The following is a 12,147-nucleotide window of genomic DNA, read 5'->3' as shown; positions in this document are numbered from 1 at the left end:
ATTGTTCAGTATGAGTGTCCATTGTGATTTTGGTGAACTGAAGCCTGACAGAAACGATGTATTTAACACATATAACACTGTTTTATAGTACAGATGTTGATCCTAGTGTCTTTTTTTCTAAAATTGTTAATTGAAGAGATATTTCAAGCAGGTTTTTAATTTACTTAAATAATATCTAGTATCTAATATCTAGTATCTAAATGTGGGTCTTTTATTTTGGAAGGGCCCAGGCTCCACCCCTGACTTCCGTTTCCGTGCTGCGTGTGTCTTGGTCAGAGGTTGCAGACTCGGTGTGTTTTGGCTGCTGTTTGGAGATAAATAACCATGTCTCTGGAGATTGAATCCGCAGAGTAAGTTTCGCAGTTAGTTCATCTTGAAGCAGGTTAATTTTATGATATTTTGACAGCTAACAATTTCTTATTATCGCATATTTTATGCCACTGAGGCCTGGTTCATCCTTAGCTGCGGTGCATTAGCGTAACTGCTAAGCTAAGCTAACAAGATAACTTCAAGCTGTCCTCGTGTAAATGTTTGCGGTTTTTAGTTCGTTAAAGTGGGGATTCAGCTTGAAATATCGCTGTGTTTAATGTATTAGTCTTTCCTTTATGTTTTATTTTACTGCAGCGATAAAAAATAAATAGTACGACAGGGAGGGAGGGTTAGTTAGCATTAGCTAACGCTGTTCTCAGTTACTGCTGTAAATGAAAAGGTAACTTATGCAAACTAAAACAGAGAGCAGTTTAATGGAATCGAAATAATAAATGAACAACCTGATTCCAACTGATGCTTAAGTTTGTATCAATATTTTTAATTTTAAAAATCATTCAAACATACACAGCTTATAGATTAGTAATGGTTTCATAGTCAAAACATTTTCCTGGTAAATTGCTGAAAAATGCACATAAACAAAGTATGTACTTAACAGTGACACTATTTACGGCATCTCTTTTTCTGCAATATTATCTGTAATATTTGCAGATAACAGAGAGGTGATTTGACTTTATAAGTGGCTCAGACAACCATTGTGGTGGACATCTGTAAATGTATTGCCTTCTTGGGAGTTTGTATCCAACTGACTTGACATTGTTTGTGTATTTCACAGCGTCATCCGTCTGATTATGCAGTACTTGAAAGAAAACAATCTGCACCGGGCTCTAACCGCACTGCAGGAGGAGACCACAGTGTCTCTGAACACAGTGGACAGTATTGAGAGCTTTGTGGCAGACATCAACAGTGGACACTGGGATACTGTGCTGCAAGCCATCCAGTCCCTCAAACTGCCAGATAAGACCTTGATAGATCTTTATGAACAGGTGAGGGTTTGATGTGTTTTGTAGATGGTGTACAACTCTAATTGAAGTCTTCAGCTCTCCAGCTGCTAGAACTTTCTTTTCAATGAAGGATTTTAATTAGTTGTTCCTGTTAATTCTGTCTTATCACAGTTACTTTCTTATTTTAATCATCAAAACCAACATTTACTCATACAGAGTTATTGTGTTGTTTCTGTGACCAGGTTGTGTTGGAGCTGATTGAACTGAGAGAGCTCGGTGCAGCTCGTTCCCTCCTCAGACAGACAGACCCCATGATTATGTTGAAACAGACCCAACCAGAGAGATACATCCACCTGGAGAATCTGCTGGCTCGCTCCTATTTTGATCCCAGAGAGGTTTGTAAAGACTAAAAGAAACTTTAATCATCATTCAAGTTCCTTGCTTTATAGTTACCTCAGTAGTGACATTTTTACATTGCATGCCTCCGTAATCAATAGGGCTTGATCGGATCGGTCATAGTAAGAACAATCGAAACATTATACAGAACATCTGAAACTCATATTGGTGAAATCCTATCCAGGCCTACCCAGACGGCAGCAGTAAGGAGAAGCGTCGGGCAGCCATCGCTCAGGCCCTGGCAGGAGAGGTCAGCGTGGTGCCGCCGTCACGTCTCATGGCTCTGCTGGGACAGGTATGAGACCTGATGAAAACCCTTAACTGTTGTCACTGTACATGTCTGCAAGTTGTGCTGCAATATAGATAAAGTACATGTGATGATTTTGGTCCATTCATCAGTCTCTGAAGTGGCAGCAGCATCAGGGTCTCCTGCCTCCTGGTATGACCATTGACTTGTTCAGGGGTAAAGCAGCCGTCAAGGATGTGGAGGAGGAGCGCTTCCCCACACTGCTCACCAGACACATCAAGGTACGCTCTCTATCCCAAATTAATCTTTTAAAGACTTCCCATTTTCTGACATGACTTGTTTGTCTTTTCTTCCACAGTTTGGGCAGAAATCTCATGTGGAGTGTTCTCGATTCTCCCCCGATGGTCAGTACCTCGTCACTGGCTCTGTGGACGGCTTCATTGAAGTGTGGAACTTCACCACCGGCAAAATCAGAAAGGTAGCTCAGGCAAAACAAAGCAGTTTAATTAAATGTAAATAGACTACATTTACACCTGATTAACTGTTACCTGCAGGATCTGAAGTACCAGGCTCAGGATAACTTCATGATGATGGACGATGCGGTGTTGTGTATGTGCTTCAGTCGGGACACAGAGATGTTGGCCACCGGAGCCCAAGATGGAAAGATCAAAGTACGAGTGTTTCCTTCTCTCTTATTCACTCTATTAGATGGACCAACACTTGCAGCTTTTTTTGAGATGTGGAATACGTTTTTCTGTATTACCCATGAACCATTTTGATGCATTATCTGTGTCTGAAGGTGTGGAAGATCCAGAGTGGTCAGTGTCTGAGGAGATTCGAACGTGCCCACAGCAAAGGAGTGACATGTCTGACTTTCTGTAAAGACAGCAGCCAGCTCCTTAGTGCCTCCTTCGATCAGACCATCAGGTGATTTCTTGTCCCTTTCTGGTGAGTTTTTCTCCTCATGAAATTTTGGATGTTTATTAACAGCATTTGTGTTTTTATGAAAGAATTCACGGACTAAAGTCGGGTAAATCTCTAAAGGAGTTCCGTGGTCATGCCTCGTTTGTTAACGAGGCCGCTTTCACTCCAGACGGCCATCACGTCATCAGCGCTTCCTCCGATGGTACAGTGAAGGTAAGAGAGGCAGCCGTTGAAAAAAAATAACAGCATCGTACATCTTCTTCATTTGTCCTTTGCCTTGTGTTCAACATATGTTAGGTGTGGAATGTGAAGACCACAGAATGCAGCAGCACCTTTAAACCTCTGGGCACGTCAGCCGGCACCGATATCACAGTGAATAATGTCATCCTGCTGCCAAAGAACCCGGAGCATTTCGTTGTGTGTAACCGCTCCAACACGGTGGTCATCATGAACATGCAGGGACAGGTCAGTACAGAAGACTTAGGATCACAATAGTACCCATAATCTGAATTGCCTGAGCAGTAAACATGGATTATTGTAGAGATTTAAAGGTGTTTTTGCCCATGCTGAAATATGTGCTGTGTGTTTGATTGCTGTGCAGATCGTTAGGAGTTTCAGCTCTGGTAAGAGAGAAGGTGGTGACTTTGTGTGCTGCACACTGTCGCCCCGCGGCGAGTGGATCTACTGCGTGGGTGAAGACTTTGTGCTCTACTGCTTTAGCACAGTCACCGGCAAGCTAGAGAGAACATTGACGGTACGTTACCACGCTCACGACACATCAAAAGGTCCAAAAATACAACAACTGTTCCCTCCTGTGTTTCTCTGAAGCTTGATATTGTCTCTCGTTTCCAGGTACATGAAAAGGATGTGATCGGCATTGCCCACCACCCCCACCAGAACCTCATCGCCACCTACAGCGAGGACGGCCTGCTGAAACTCTGGAAACCTTAATAGGCTTAAAAGCCGGACGATGGCCACTCAGCAGCTGCTCTCCTCACTCTGGACACTGTCCTGCCTACATTGTTTAGTATTTGTCATCCTTGGTCCTTGGTGGATCCCTCATGGGTCCACGTGGGACCCTGTCTGCTTCAGAATTTAACGATAAAGTGCTTTTTAATATCACAAGAGAGCCTCCCCTCCAGCGAGGACAGCCTTGACCGTTCACAAATGTTGTAACCTAATTTCTAAAGTAAAACATTTTCAGGAGAATGAAGAACTGAATAGTTTGTCCGACGCTTCCACATTTTCACTGGTCAGATAGATATGGTTCACCTGAGCTTTACAGATGTTTGTTCAGAGGGAGGACAGTGCTCAGTTGTCTTGGGTGAGGAGTGCAGACCGTAGAATCAGGCCTTTTTATATATTCCAATTTTGTTTTGTAAATATTTTTTTACTGTGTTTTTTGTTCGTTTCCTGGTTAAACAGACGTTGGCTGTGTGTTCGAGAGCAAAAAATTACATCTGGTTTAATTATCATAACCCCTACAGTGACACAATATCATCAAATCTGCCATTAATAGTGTACAAATGGAATGTATAGATTGTGACATTAAAGCTGTTTAACCAGAACTGTGAAATGTGATCTAAAGAGTCAGTAAATCTAAATTAATGCAAGATCAAGGAGTTCAAAGAAAATGTAATGAAATGACAGCAGAGGTGACTGCAGCCATCTTTTTTTTTTGAGCCTGCTTCCTGTGCGTGCACCTCTGATGAAGAGGAGGATTGAGTGAGATTCATCCCTAAATAAACTGTTCAGATGCTTGTTAGTACAGTAGCTCTGCAGAGAGAGGGAGGACAGTCAAGGCAGACTGCCAGGCCAGAGGATTTTTAGAGACCCTTCAAAATAAAAGCATGTAGAAGTATTTTGGAAATTTTCTCTCATTGTCACGTTTTGTAAAAATTATGATGAAAATAGAATAAAGTACAGGGTCATTTCGCTATATTATTCCTGCCTTCACTCATGTATTTATATATATGTATCCATAGACTGACTTGTTTCTTATTTTTTCTCAGCAAATTCTAACTTCATTCTACCTTTTCCTTTTTCTCCTTTAATTTGTATGTGGCAGGAAGTTGTGTTTACATTGCTGGAGGCTTGACCTCGCTGCCGAGCTGCAGGTCAGGGAGGTCGAGTCAGAGTTTAGTGACAGAGAAGTTTCTGTAGGGTTACTATGGCAGCATTTCTGCACCTCAGCTTGCTCTTATTTTTCATGAGTTGTGGTTCATTTGTCTTCATTTCAGCTGATGGCACGACCACAGTAAGACCCACTGTGGTTTCAGAGGCAGTTTTTTCTGCAACAGAGAGCCTTTTTTCTGCAGGGACGACCAATGCCTCAGAGGTTTCCACCGCAGAATTCACGACTGGTTATAGAAAGTCAACAGCAACTACGACCACAACTACGACCGCACACCCAACTGAAGGAGCAGCCCGCAGAGAAGTGACCAGAAAGAAAGCTGGACGAGAGGAAGGTCCTGTGGAATTTGGTGAGAAGATATCACATAGAAATTAAAGATTTGTACATTTTAATGTGATTTATTTGGGAAGTTTTTATTTATTTGACCAAATTTAACAAAAACCTGAGTGTGTCTGTTGATCCTCCTCGTAAAAATCTCTCTGTTGGTCTCATGCTTAACGGGCTGGGGGAGGATGTTCCACATTCTGTGCAGTGAAACATTGTGTGTGTGTTTTCTCCTTGATGAAAACCAGATGGGCTCCAACCTGAAAAAGGAGATGCCTCACACGTTTCTTAAAAAGCAGTCATGTGTGATGCTGGATATGCAGCAAAGACTGTGTTCCACTGCACTCTGAGCTGAGTGTAAATAGAGACATACGCTGCCAAAAAGTGTCCACACAGTAGTACAGTAACATAATTTAACAGTGATGGCTCTATCCTGGTGTAAACATGTGTTTGAAGCCTGAAGTGAGTTATCCATGTCCCTCTTTATAGCCAGGACCAGGTCCATCAGGAGCATTAAGGTATCAAAGAAGGCCAAAACGGTCCTGAAGAAACCCAAGAAGCCGGCGGTCACTAAGAAATCAAAACCCCCGCTCAAAACACACGTGAGCCAGTCCGTGCTCACAGAGACTGTCCCACGTATGTATTGGGATTATACAGTATGTCACTCAGACACGTAACAGGCAAAGAGCTGGAGCTTGGAACAGGTGGATTTACTGTCGGGACAATGACAGTAAACACACACTGAAACCAAACCAAACTACTCGCTAAGTTAACACAATTAAAACCTTTTCTGGTGCTGATTAGCACATGACATGTTGTATATTTAATCTTTATTAACCCATAACCTGCTGGTTAGAGAGCAAAAACCTACCACAATAACTGTAATCATGATTATTCCGTGTTATAATCATGGTTACATCAACATGTCTCTTCCTTCCTTCCTTGCTTCTTTCACTCCCAGCGGTGGCTCACTCTCACTCCAACTTTGTTCTGTTTACATGACTGATCTGGATGGGTGTATAGTTGTGTGCAACAACACAGAGCTCCACTTCTCTTTGCCTTTCTGGGCCTCTGGGTTCTTCAAGTTTCTGACTCAGACCTTCTCTTGTAGTGGAATTAATTAGCCACTTAATCAACTGCAGTATAAACTGACCGTTTTGTCCTCTGGGCATCATTGATAGTTTGCTATGAATTTCTGGATCAGCTCAGATGTTTCTGGTTTGGCAGGAGTCTATAGTGGTCAGCAGCGACAAAGAGACATTCTGAGTCACAGGAGATCCTGCAGGACTACGAGGCAAAAGTGGAAAAGTGGTTCTTACAGGAAACGCCACCTACATTTCCCATTCGTTCATGTGGCTGCTATACCATGGCCTGACACTTTTCAGCAGCCAGTAAGGCTTCCTGACAGGAAGAAGAAGTGTTAACTGAGCTGAGGCTCACAGACAATGAGAGTCTGTCCGGAGCTTTAATGTGGCAGCAGCCGACACTGGACAGTCTTAAAGAGAAGTGTGGTTTCCCAATTTTCTGCTTTCCTGTTTGGCTCAGTTTGAAAATGTATCAGTGTGGATGGAACTTAAAGCCCCAGAGAAGTTAGTATATCCTCTATAGGTCGCACAGATGCATTGAAATTTAGTCACATTTAATAAATGTGACTAAATTTCAATGCAGATCCTCTGCAGTGTTATACTGTATAATTAATGTTCACAGCTGTGCACAGTGTGTTCTACCCTCCTTTACCCTTTCATGTTTTAGTCATAAAGTGTGTTTTCAAATGCTAATGACCTGTTGACTGTGTTAGAATGTCCTCCTCTGGGTCTGGAGTCTCTGAAGGTCAAAGACAATCAGCTGAGGGCTTCGTCCTACAAGCGCAGAGGCCTTGGCCCCCACCGCGGCCGCCTCAATATTCAGGTGAATGTACAACACACAAGCAAAAAACTATCACACTGCAGAGCAGCGTTGTTGTTTTAATTTATGTCTCTGGTGTGTTTGTTGCAGTCTGGAATAGAGGATGGAGACATCTACGATGGCGCCTGGTGCGCTCAGGTGAAAGACAAGAAGCAGTGGCTGGAGGTCGACGCCCGGCACCTGACTCGCTTCACAGGTGTCATCCTGCAGGGTCGCAGCTCGATCTGGAGGTCAGTGATCGTTGGCAGAAAAACTGTTCAAATTCCAAACATACGTATTTATCTATGTATGCTACAGAAATGCATGTGTCTTGTTCACACACAGTTGGGACATGGTGCATACCTACAAGGTGCAGTTCAGCAACGACACACTCGTCTGGAAGCCGTGTATGAACGGAACCACAGAGGCTGTGAGCGAACATCTTTTTTTCCTTATTATACTATTAGTCTTAACTCACACGCGGTTAATACCTTGTGTTTTAAAGTTTGAGAAGAAAGACACTCACAGGACTCTCATATCCATACATGGAAAGCCTAAGGCAGGGATAGCATACCTCATTCCCCTTTCATGTTCATACAAAGGCTAGAGTGAGGTGTGCAGATCTTTCTTTCCTTCTACCAAGGCTAAGGCAGGGAGAGGACATCTGTCTTTCCATGTACTTACATAGAAAGCCTAAGGCAGGGAGAGCCTACCTTACTCTCCTTCTATATCCATGTATGGAAGATTCAGATTCAGAAAACTTTATTTAAGGCCTACTGCAGTGAGACATGGAAAGCCTTAGGTGAGGAGAGTGCAGTTTCATAACCTTCCCAATGCAGACACAGTAAGCCTAAGGCAGCGAGAACATGCGTATATGCATACACAGAATACCTAAGGTGACAGGACACCTCCTAGTCTTTCCATATGGAAAACCTACAGCAAAGGACAGCATACATCTGTGCATAAACTACAATGATACATGGAAAGGCAGAAAGAAGATCTCTTCCCACATTGAAAGCCTAAGGCAGGACCAGCTAACAGCCATATCTGTGGAAATCCTAAGGGTTTAAAGAGAGGCACACCAAATGTCCCACACATAAGACTAGTTTTAGAGGAGGTAAAAAGGAAGTGATGTACAGTTTATTATGGTTTTGAAACAACAGTGTAACAACAGTTACATCTTAAAATGTGCCAAAACTCATTCACGTCTCCTTGTGCTGCAGGTATTTGAAGGCAACCAAGATACAGAGACACCTGTCCTTGCCCTGTTCAACACTTCCACTGTGGCACGCTACATCCGTATCAACCCACAAACCTGGTATCAGAACGGAACAGAAGGGGACATCTGCCTGAGAGCCGAGGTGTTGGGCTGCAAGCTCCCAGGTGCAGGAAGCTGGAAAAGGTTGTTTTTTTTTAATACAAACTTTATGTGGCCACTGTAACACACACCTTTTCAATTTCACAGATCCTAATAACATCTATGCATGGCAGACAGAGCCAGCAGCGTCCAGAGACAAACTGAACTTCAGACACCACAACTATACGGAAATGAGAAAGGTAGTGTGTGTGTGTGTGTGTGTGTGTGTGTGTGTGTGGTTTGAGCAAAAAGTAAATATTACATGAGGTTTCACCGGCGGTCTGTTTGGAGATGCCGTCCTGAACCTGATGGTCGTCCCACAGATCCACATTCCACAGATGTAAATGAGATAGAACGGGAGACTCAAAACTTCCGGTGATAATCAAAACAGTACTAAAAACCTTCCTTTGCTGTTTACCAGCTGATGAAGTCGGTGAATGATGCGTGTCCTGACATCACCCGCATCTACAGCATCGGGACGAGCTACAGAGGTCTGAAGCTCTACGTCATGGAGATCTCTGACAACCCAGGAAAGCACGAACTAGGTGAGAACAAAGAGGTCTACATTCTAAAACAGAGGGTCCTGTTGAAACAACTTTACAGTCACTGGGTGTTTAGAGCTTTGATTAGGGTGTGGAAAGTCTCTACTTCTCTAATGAGAGGAATCATTCAAAGCATCCATAGATATTCTGGCATTGCACTGCAATTTTTGAGGTCAGAGGGTCAGGGGCGACTTCTTCACTGGATTCCACTGTGTCCTCTCTACACAGACGGCACTGTGTGGAACATAAAATGACTGGCGCTCGTTTGCTCTGAGGTGTACAAATGTTTTCTTGGGCCTCCTCAGCTCAGCCCACATGGCTGCAGAGGAGAAGAGCTTTTCCCGCCAAAACACTTGGCAGTGAAGGTCACATGGTGAACTCTGAAATTCAGAGAATCTAAAAAACTTGGTGCAGATTTTAATTTTAGGGTGACATTTCCATGAATCTAACATACAATAAAGCTCATTAGTAAACAATAAGTAATGATTTGATGCCTGCTTATTGATTGTTATGTGATGCCAAAAACATGGACAGATTTTCAGCCTGCTCTCACAGTCACAGTGTCAGTGGGTGTTGTGAGTTTGAGCTAACTTCACTGCTAACACAACACTGGCAAAAACTGTTTTGATAAGGACGTGTGAGATTTCAGACAGAGCTGCCAGTGCAATGTATGTGGACAAAACAGGAAACAGATCCAGGCTGTTTAACGGGGTCAGAGAAAAATCTGTTGATCTGTGCTGCTGTGGTTTCTTGATCCTTATAAGTGCAGGCAGGTGTGACAATGCAAGCATGTAAAGGACAGGTAAACAATGCTCAGCCTTGGTAAAAAAAAAAAAAAAAACCTGAAGCCTGCAATACGACCCTGTGTATGTGCTCTGGCGCCCCCTGCAGGAGAACCAGAGTTCCGATACGTTGCAGGGATGCATGGGAATGAGGTTCTAGGCCGAGAGCTTCTTCTCAATCTGATGGAGTACATGTGCCGTGAATACAAACGAGGGGACCCGCGCGTTATCCGCCTGGTCAAAGAGACCCGCATCCACCTCCTGCCCTCCATGAACCCTGACGGATATGAGATGGCCTTTAAAAAGGTTTGACCACATTGACTACATTTATGTTGGCTGATGTGAGGGATTCATTCCTGTAGTTTCTCTCATCTGCAGGGCTCCGAGCTGGCAGGCTGGGCTCTGGGGCGTTACAGCTACGAAGGCATCGACATGAACCACAATTTTGCGGACCTGAACTCGGTGATGTGGACCGCCATCGAGCTGGAGACAGACCGGTCCAAACTCATCAATCACTACTTTCCCATCCCTGAGCAGTACACCTCGGAGGATGCTTTTGTGAGATCCATACACATCACACACACACTTTAGAATGAGGAGTCAGGATGATACCTTCACACTGACACATAAACACATGTATAATCAGTTGAAACCCTCTGTGGGTGGAGCAGGGGTGGAGCCGGGGTAATGAAAACACAGGCATGCAGCGACACAAATTCTTTTTTTCAAACCTCAGGTGGCATCAGAGACCCGAGCTGTCATCAGCTGGATGCAGAACATCCCATTTGTTCTTGGCGCCAACCTCCACGGCGGTGAGGTGGTGGTCACCTACCCGTACGACATGACCAGGGACTGGGCACCTCGTGAGCACACACCCACCGCTGACGAGAGCTTCTTCCGCTGGTTGGCCACAGCTTACGCCAGCACCAATCAGGTTAGTCCTGCTCTTCCTCCTGCTGCTCTTCCTCCTGCTGCTCTTCCTCCTGCTGCTCTTCCTCAATGCTTCCAGTTAGGACCTAATGTCATGTCGTTGTTATTAGGTGATGTCCAACCCAGACCGACGGCCATGTCACAACAAGGACTTCCGCAGATATAACAACATCATTAATGGAGCTGACTGGCACAACGTTCCAGGAAGTAAGGAAGTCAAAGATTAAATCCATCAACTTGTTCTTTTTTTATATGTATGTGATGTTTAGTTTCCCAGGTAACAATCAATTTTGCTTTTAAAGGGACAGTTCACCCCAAAACAAACCATATGGCCTACAATAATTCCAGATTGTTTTAGAGAGATTTTTGCCTTCTTCTGTCCAAAATAATAACAAAACCCACAAACCGGCCCCCATTGATATTCAGCCCCAATTAGCTAGTTTATTGAAACATCGTTTGTGTTTTTACAGGTATGAATGATTTCAGCTACCTGCACACAAACTGTTTCGAGGTGACGGTGGAGCTGTCCTGTGATAAATTTCCTCACGCCAGCGAGCTTCCCATCGAGTGGGAGAACAACAGAGAGTCTCTGCTGGTCTACATGGAGCAGGTCTGGTTGCACAGATATTAATTATCATATATATATATATATATATATATTATTTCAAAAGAAAAAGTGAAAGTGTCTTTGTCTCTTAGGTCCACCGTGGGATTAAAGGTGTGGTAAGGGACAAAGACACACAGGCTGGAATCGCAGATGCCATCATCAAAGTTGAAGACATTGATCATCACATTAGATCAGGTACATTTTAAATGAAGGCGAAACACAAAAGACATATCTTTTGTCAAGCTGTAATATTACTCCATCATATTCTGGTCAGTGCTCACTCTCATCTCCTGTTCTGCAGTGGCAGATGGCGACTACTGGCGGCTGCTGAATCCCGGTGAGTACCGCCTGACGGTCAGTGCAGAGGGATACCTCTCCTCCTCCCGCACCTGCCAGGTCATGTATGACCACTACCCTACGATCTGTGACTTCTACCTCACCAAGGTGCCCAAACACAGGCTAAAGGACATTCTGGCAAAGGGGGGGAAACTTCCCAAGGACCTGCAGCTCAGGCTGAGGCAGCTGCGCATACGTAAGCTGCGCGTCACCACCAAGGCCATCAACCAGAGGCGGGCCGCTGCAGCCGCCAAGCGGGCGAAGAGGGTGTGAGGATGATAATGATGATGATGATGATGAGAACAAAGCAGGACTTAGTTCAGTTCACCCTGAGTTCAGAGACACACTCCTTCACTGGAATCAGTCTGATTTTCTGCTGTGGAGCAGCAGAGAAATCAGTTTGTAGATGACAA

The 12,147-nt window shown here is 44.1% G+C and overlaps 2 protein-coding genes across 3 annotated transcripts; both read left to right on the top strand.

Moving 5' to 3' along the window:
• The first annotated feature begins 236 nt into the window (after positions 1–236).
• smu1a (SMU1 DNA replication regulator and spliceosomal factor a) lies at positions 237–4,414 on the top strand. Its single transcript, XM_028416996.1, has 12 exons — positions 237–350; positions 1,103–1,313; positions 1,514–1,666; positions 1,852–1,962; positions 2,067–2,195; positions 2,273–2,392; positions 2,469–2,585; positions 2,714–2,841; positions 2,925–3,051; positions 3,136–3,303; positions 3,440–3,592; positions 3,691–4,414. Exons 1-12 carry the CDS (start codon positions 325–327, stop codon positions 3,787–3,789), a joined length of 1,542 nt encoding a protein of 513 aa, XP_028272797.1. The 5' UTR covers positions 237–324; the 3' UTR covers positions 3,790–4,414.
• Positions 4,415–5,008: 594 nt separating this feature from the next.
• On the top strand, positions 5,009–12,007 carry LOC114442498 (probable carboxypeptidase X1). 2 transcript variants are annotated; one of them, XM_028416083.1, is made up of 15 exons: positions 5,009–5,321; positions 5,786–5,932; positions 7,095–7,204; positions 7,292–7,431; positions 7,526–7,610; positions 8,404–8,563; positions 8,646–8,737; positions 8,959–9,082; positions 9,971–10,167; positions 10,240–10,419; positions 10,598–10,795; positions 10,902–10,998; positions 11,262–11,401; positions 11,491–11,593; positions 11,700–12,007. In XM_028416083.1, exons 1-15 carry the CDS (start codon positions 5,009–5,011, stop codon positions 12,005–12,007), a joined length of 2,394 nt encoding a protein of 797 aa, XP_028271884.1. The 2 variants fall into 2 exon arrangements, with proteins under 2 accessions (XP_028271884.1, XP_028271885.1); XM_028416084.1 differs by lacking the exon at positions 5,786–5,932.
• Positions 12,008–12,147: the final 140 nt, after the last annotated feature.

The sequence above is a fragment of the Parambassis ranga genome, chromosome 10 (genome assembly GCF_900634625.1).
Source record: "Parambassis ranga chromosome 10, fParRan2.1, whole genome shotgun sequence".
In the NCBI taxonomy this organism is placed as follows: domain Eukaryota; kingdom Metazoa; phylum Chordata; class Actinopteri; family Ambassidae; genus Parambassis; species Parambassis ranga.
This window is presented reverse-complemented; position numbering and strand designations above follow the sequence as displayed.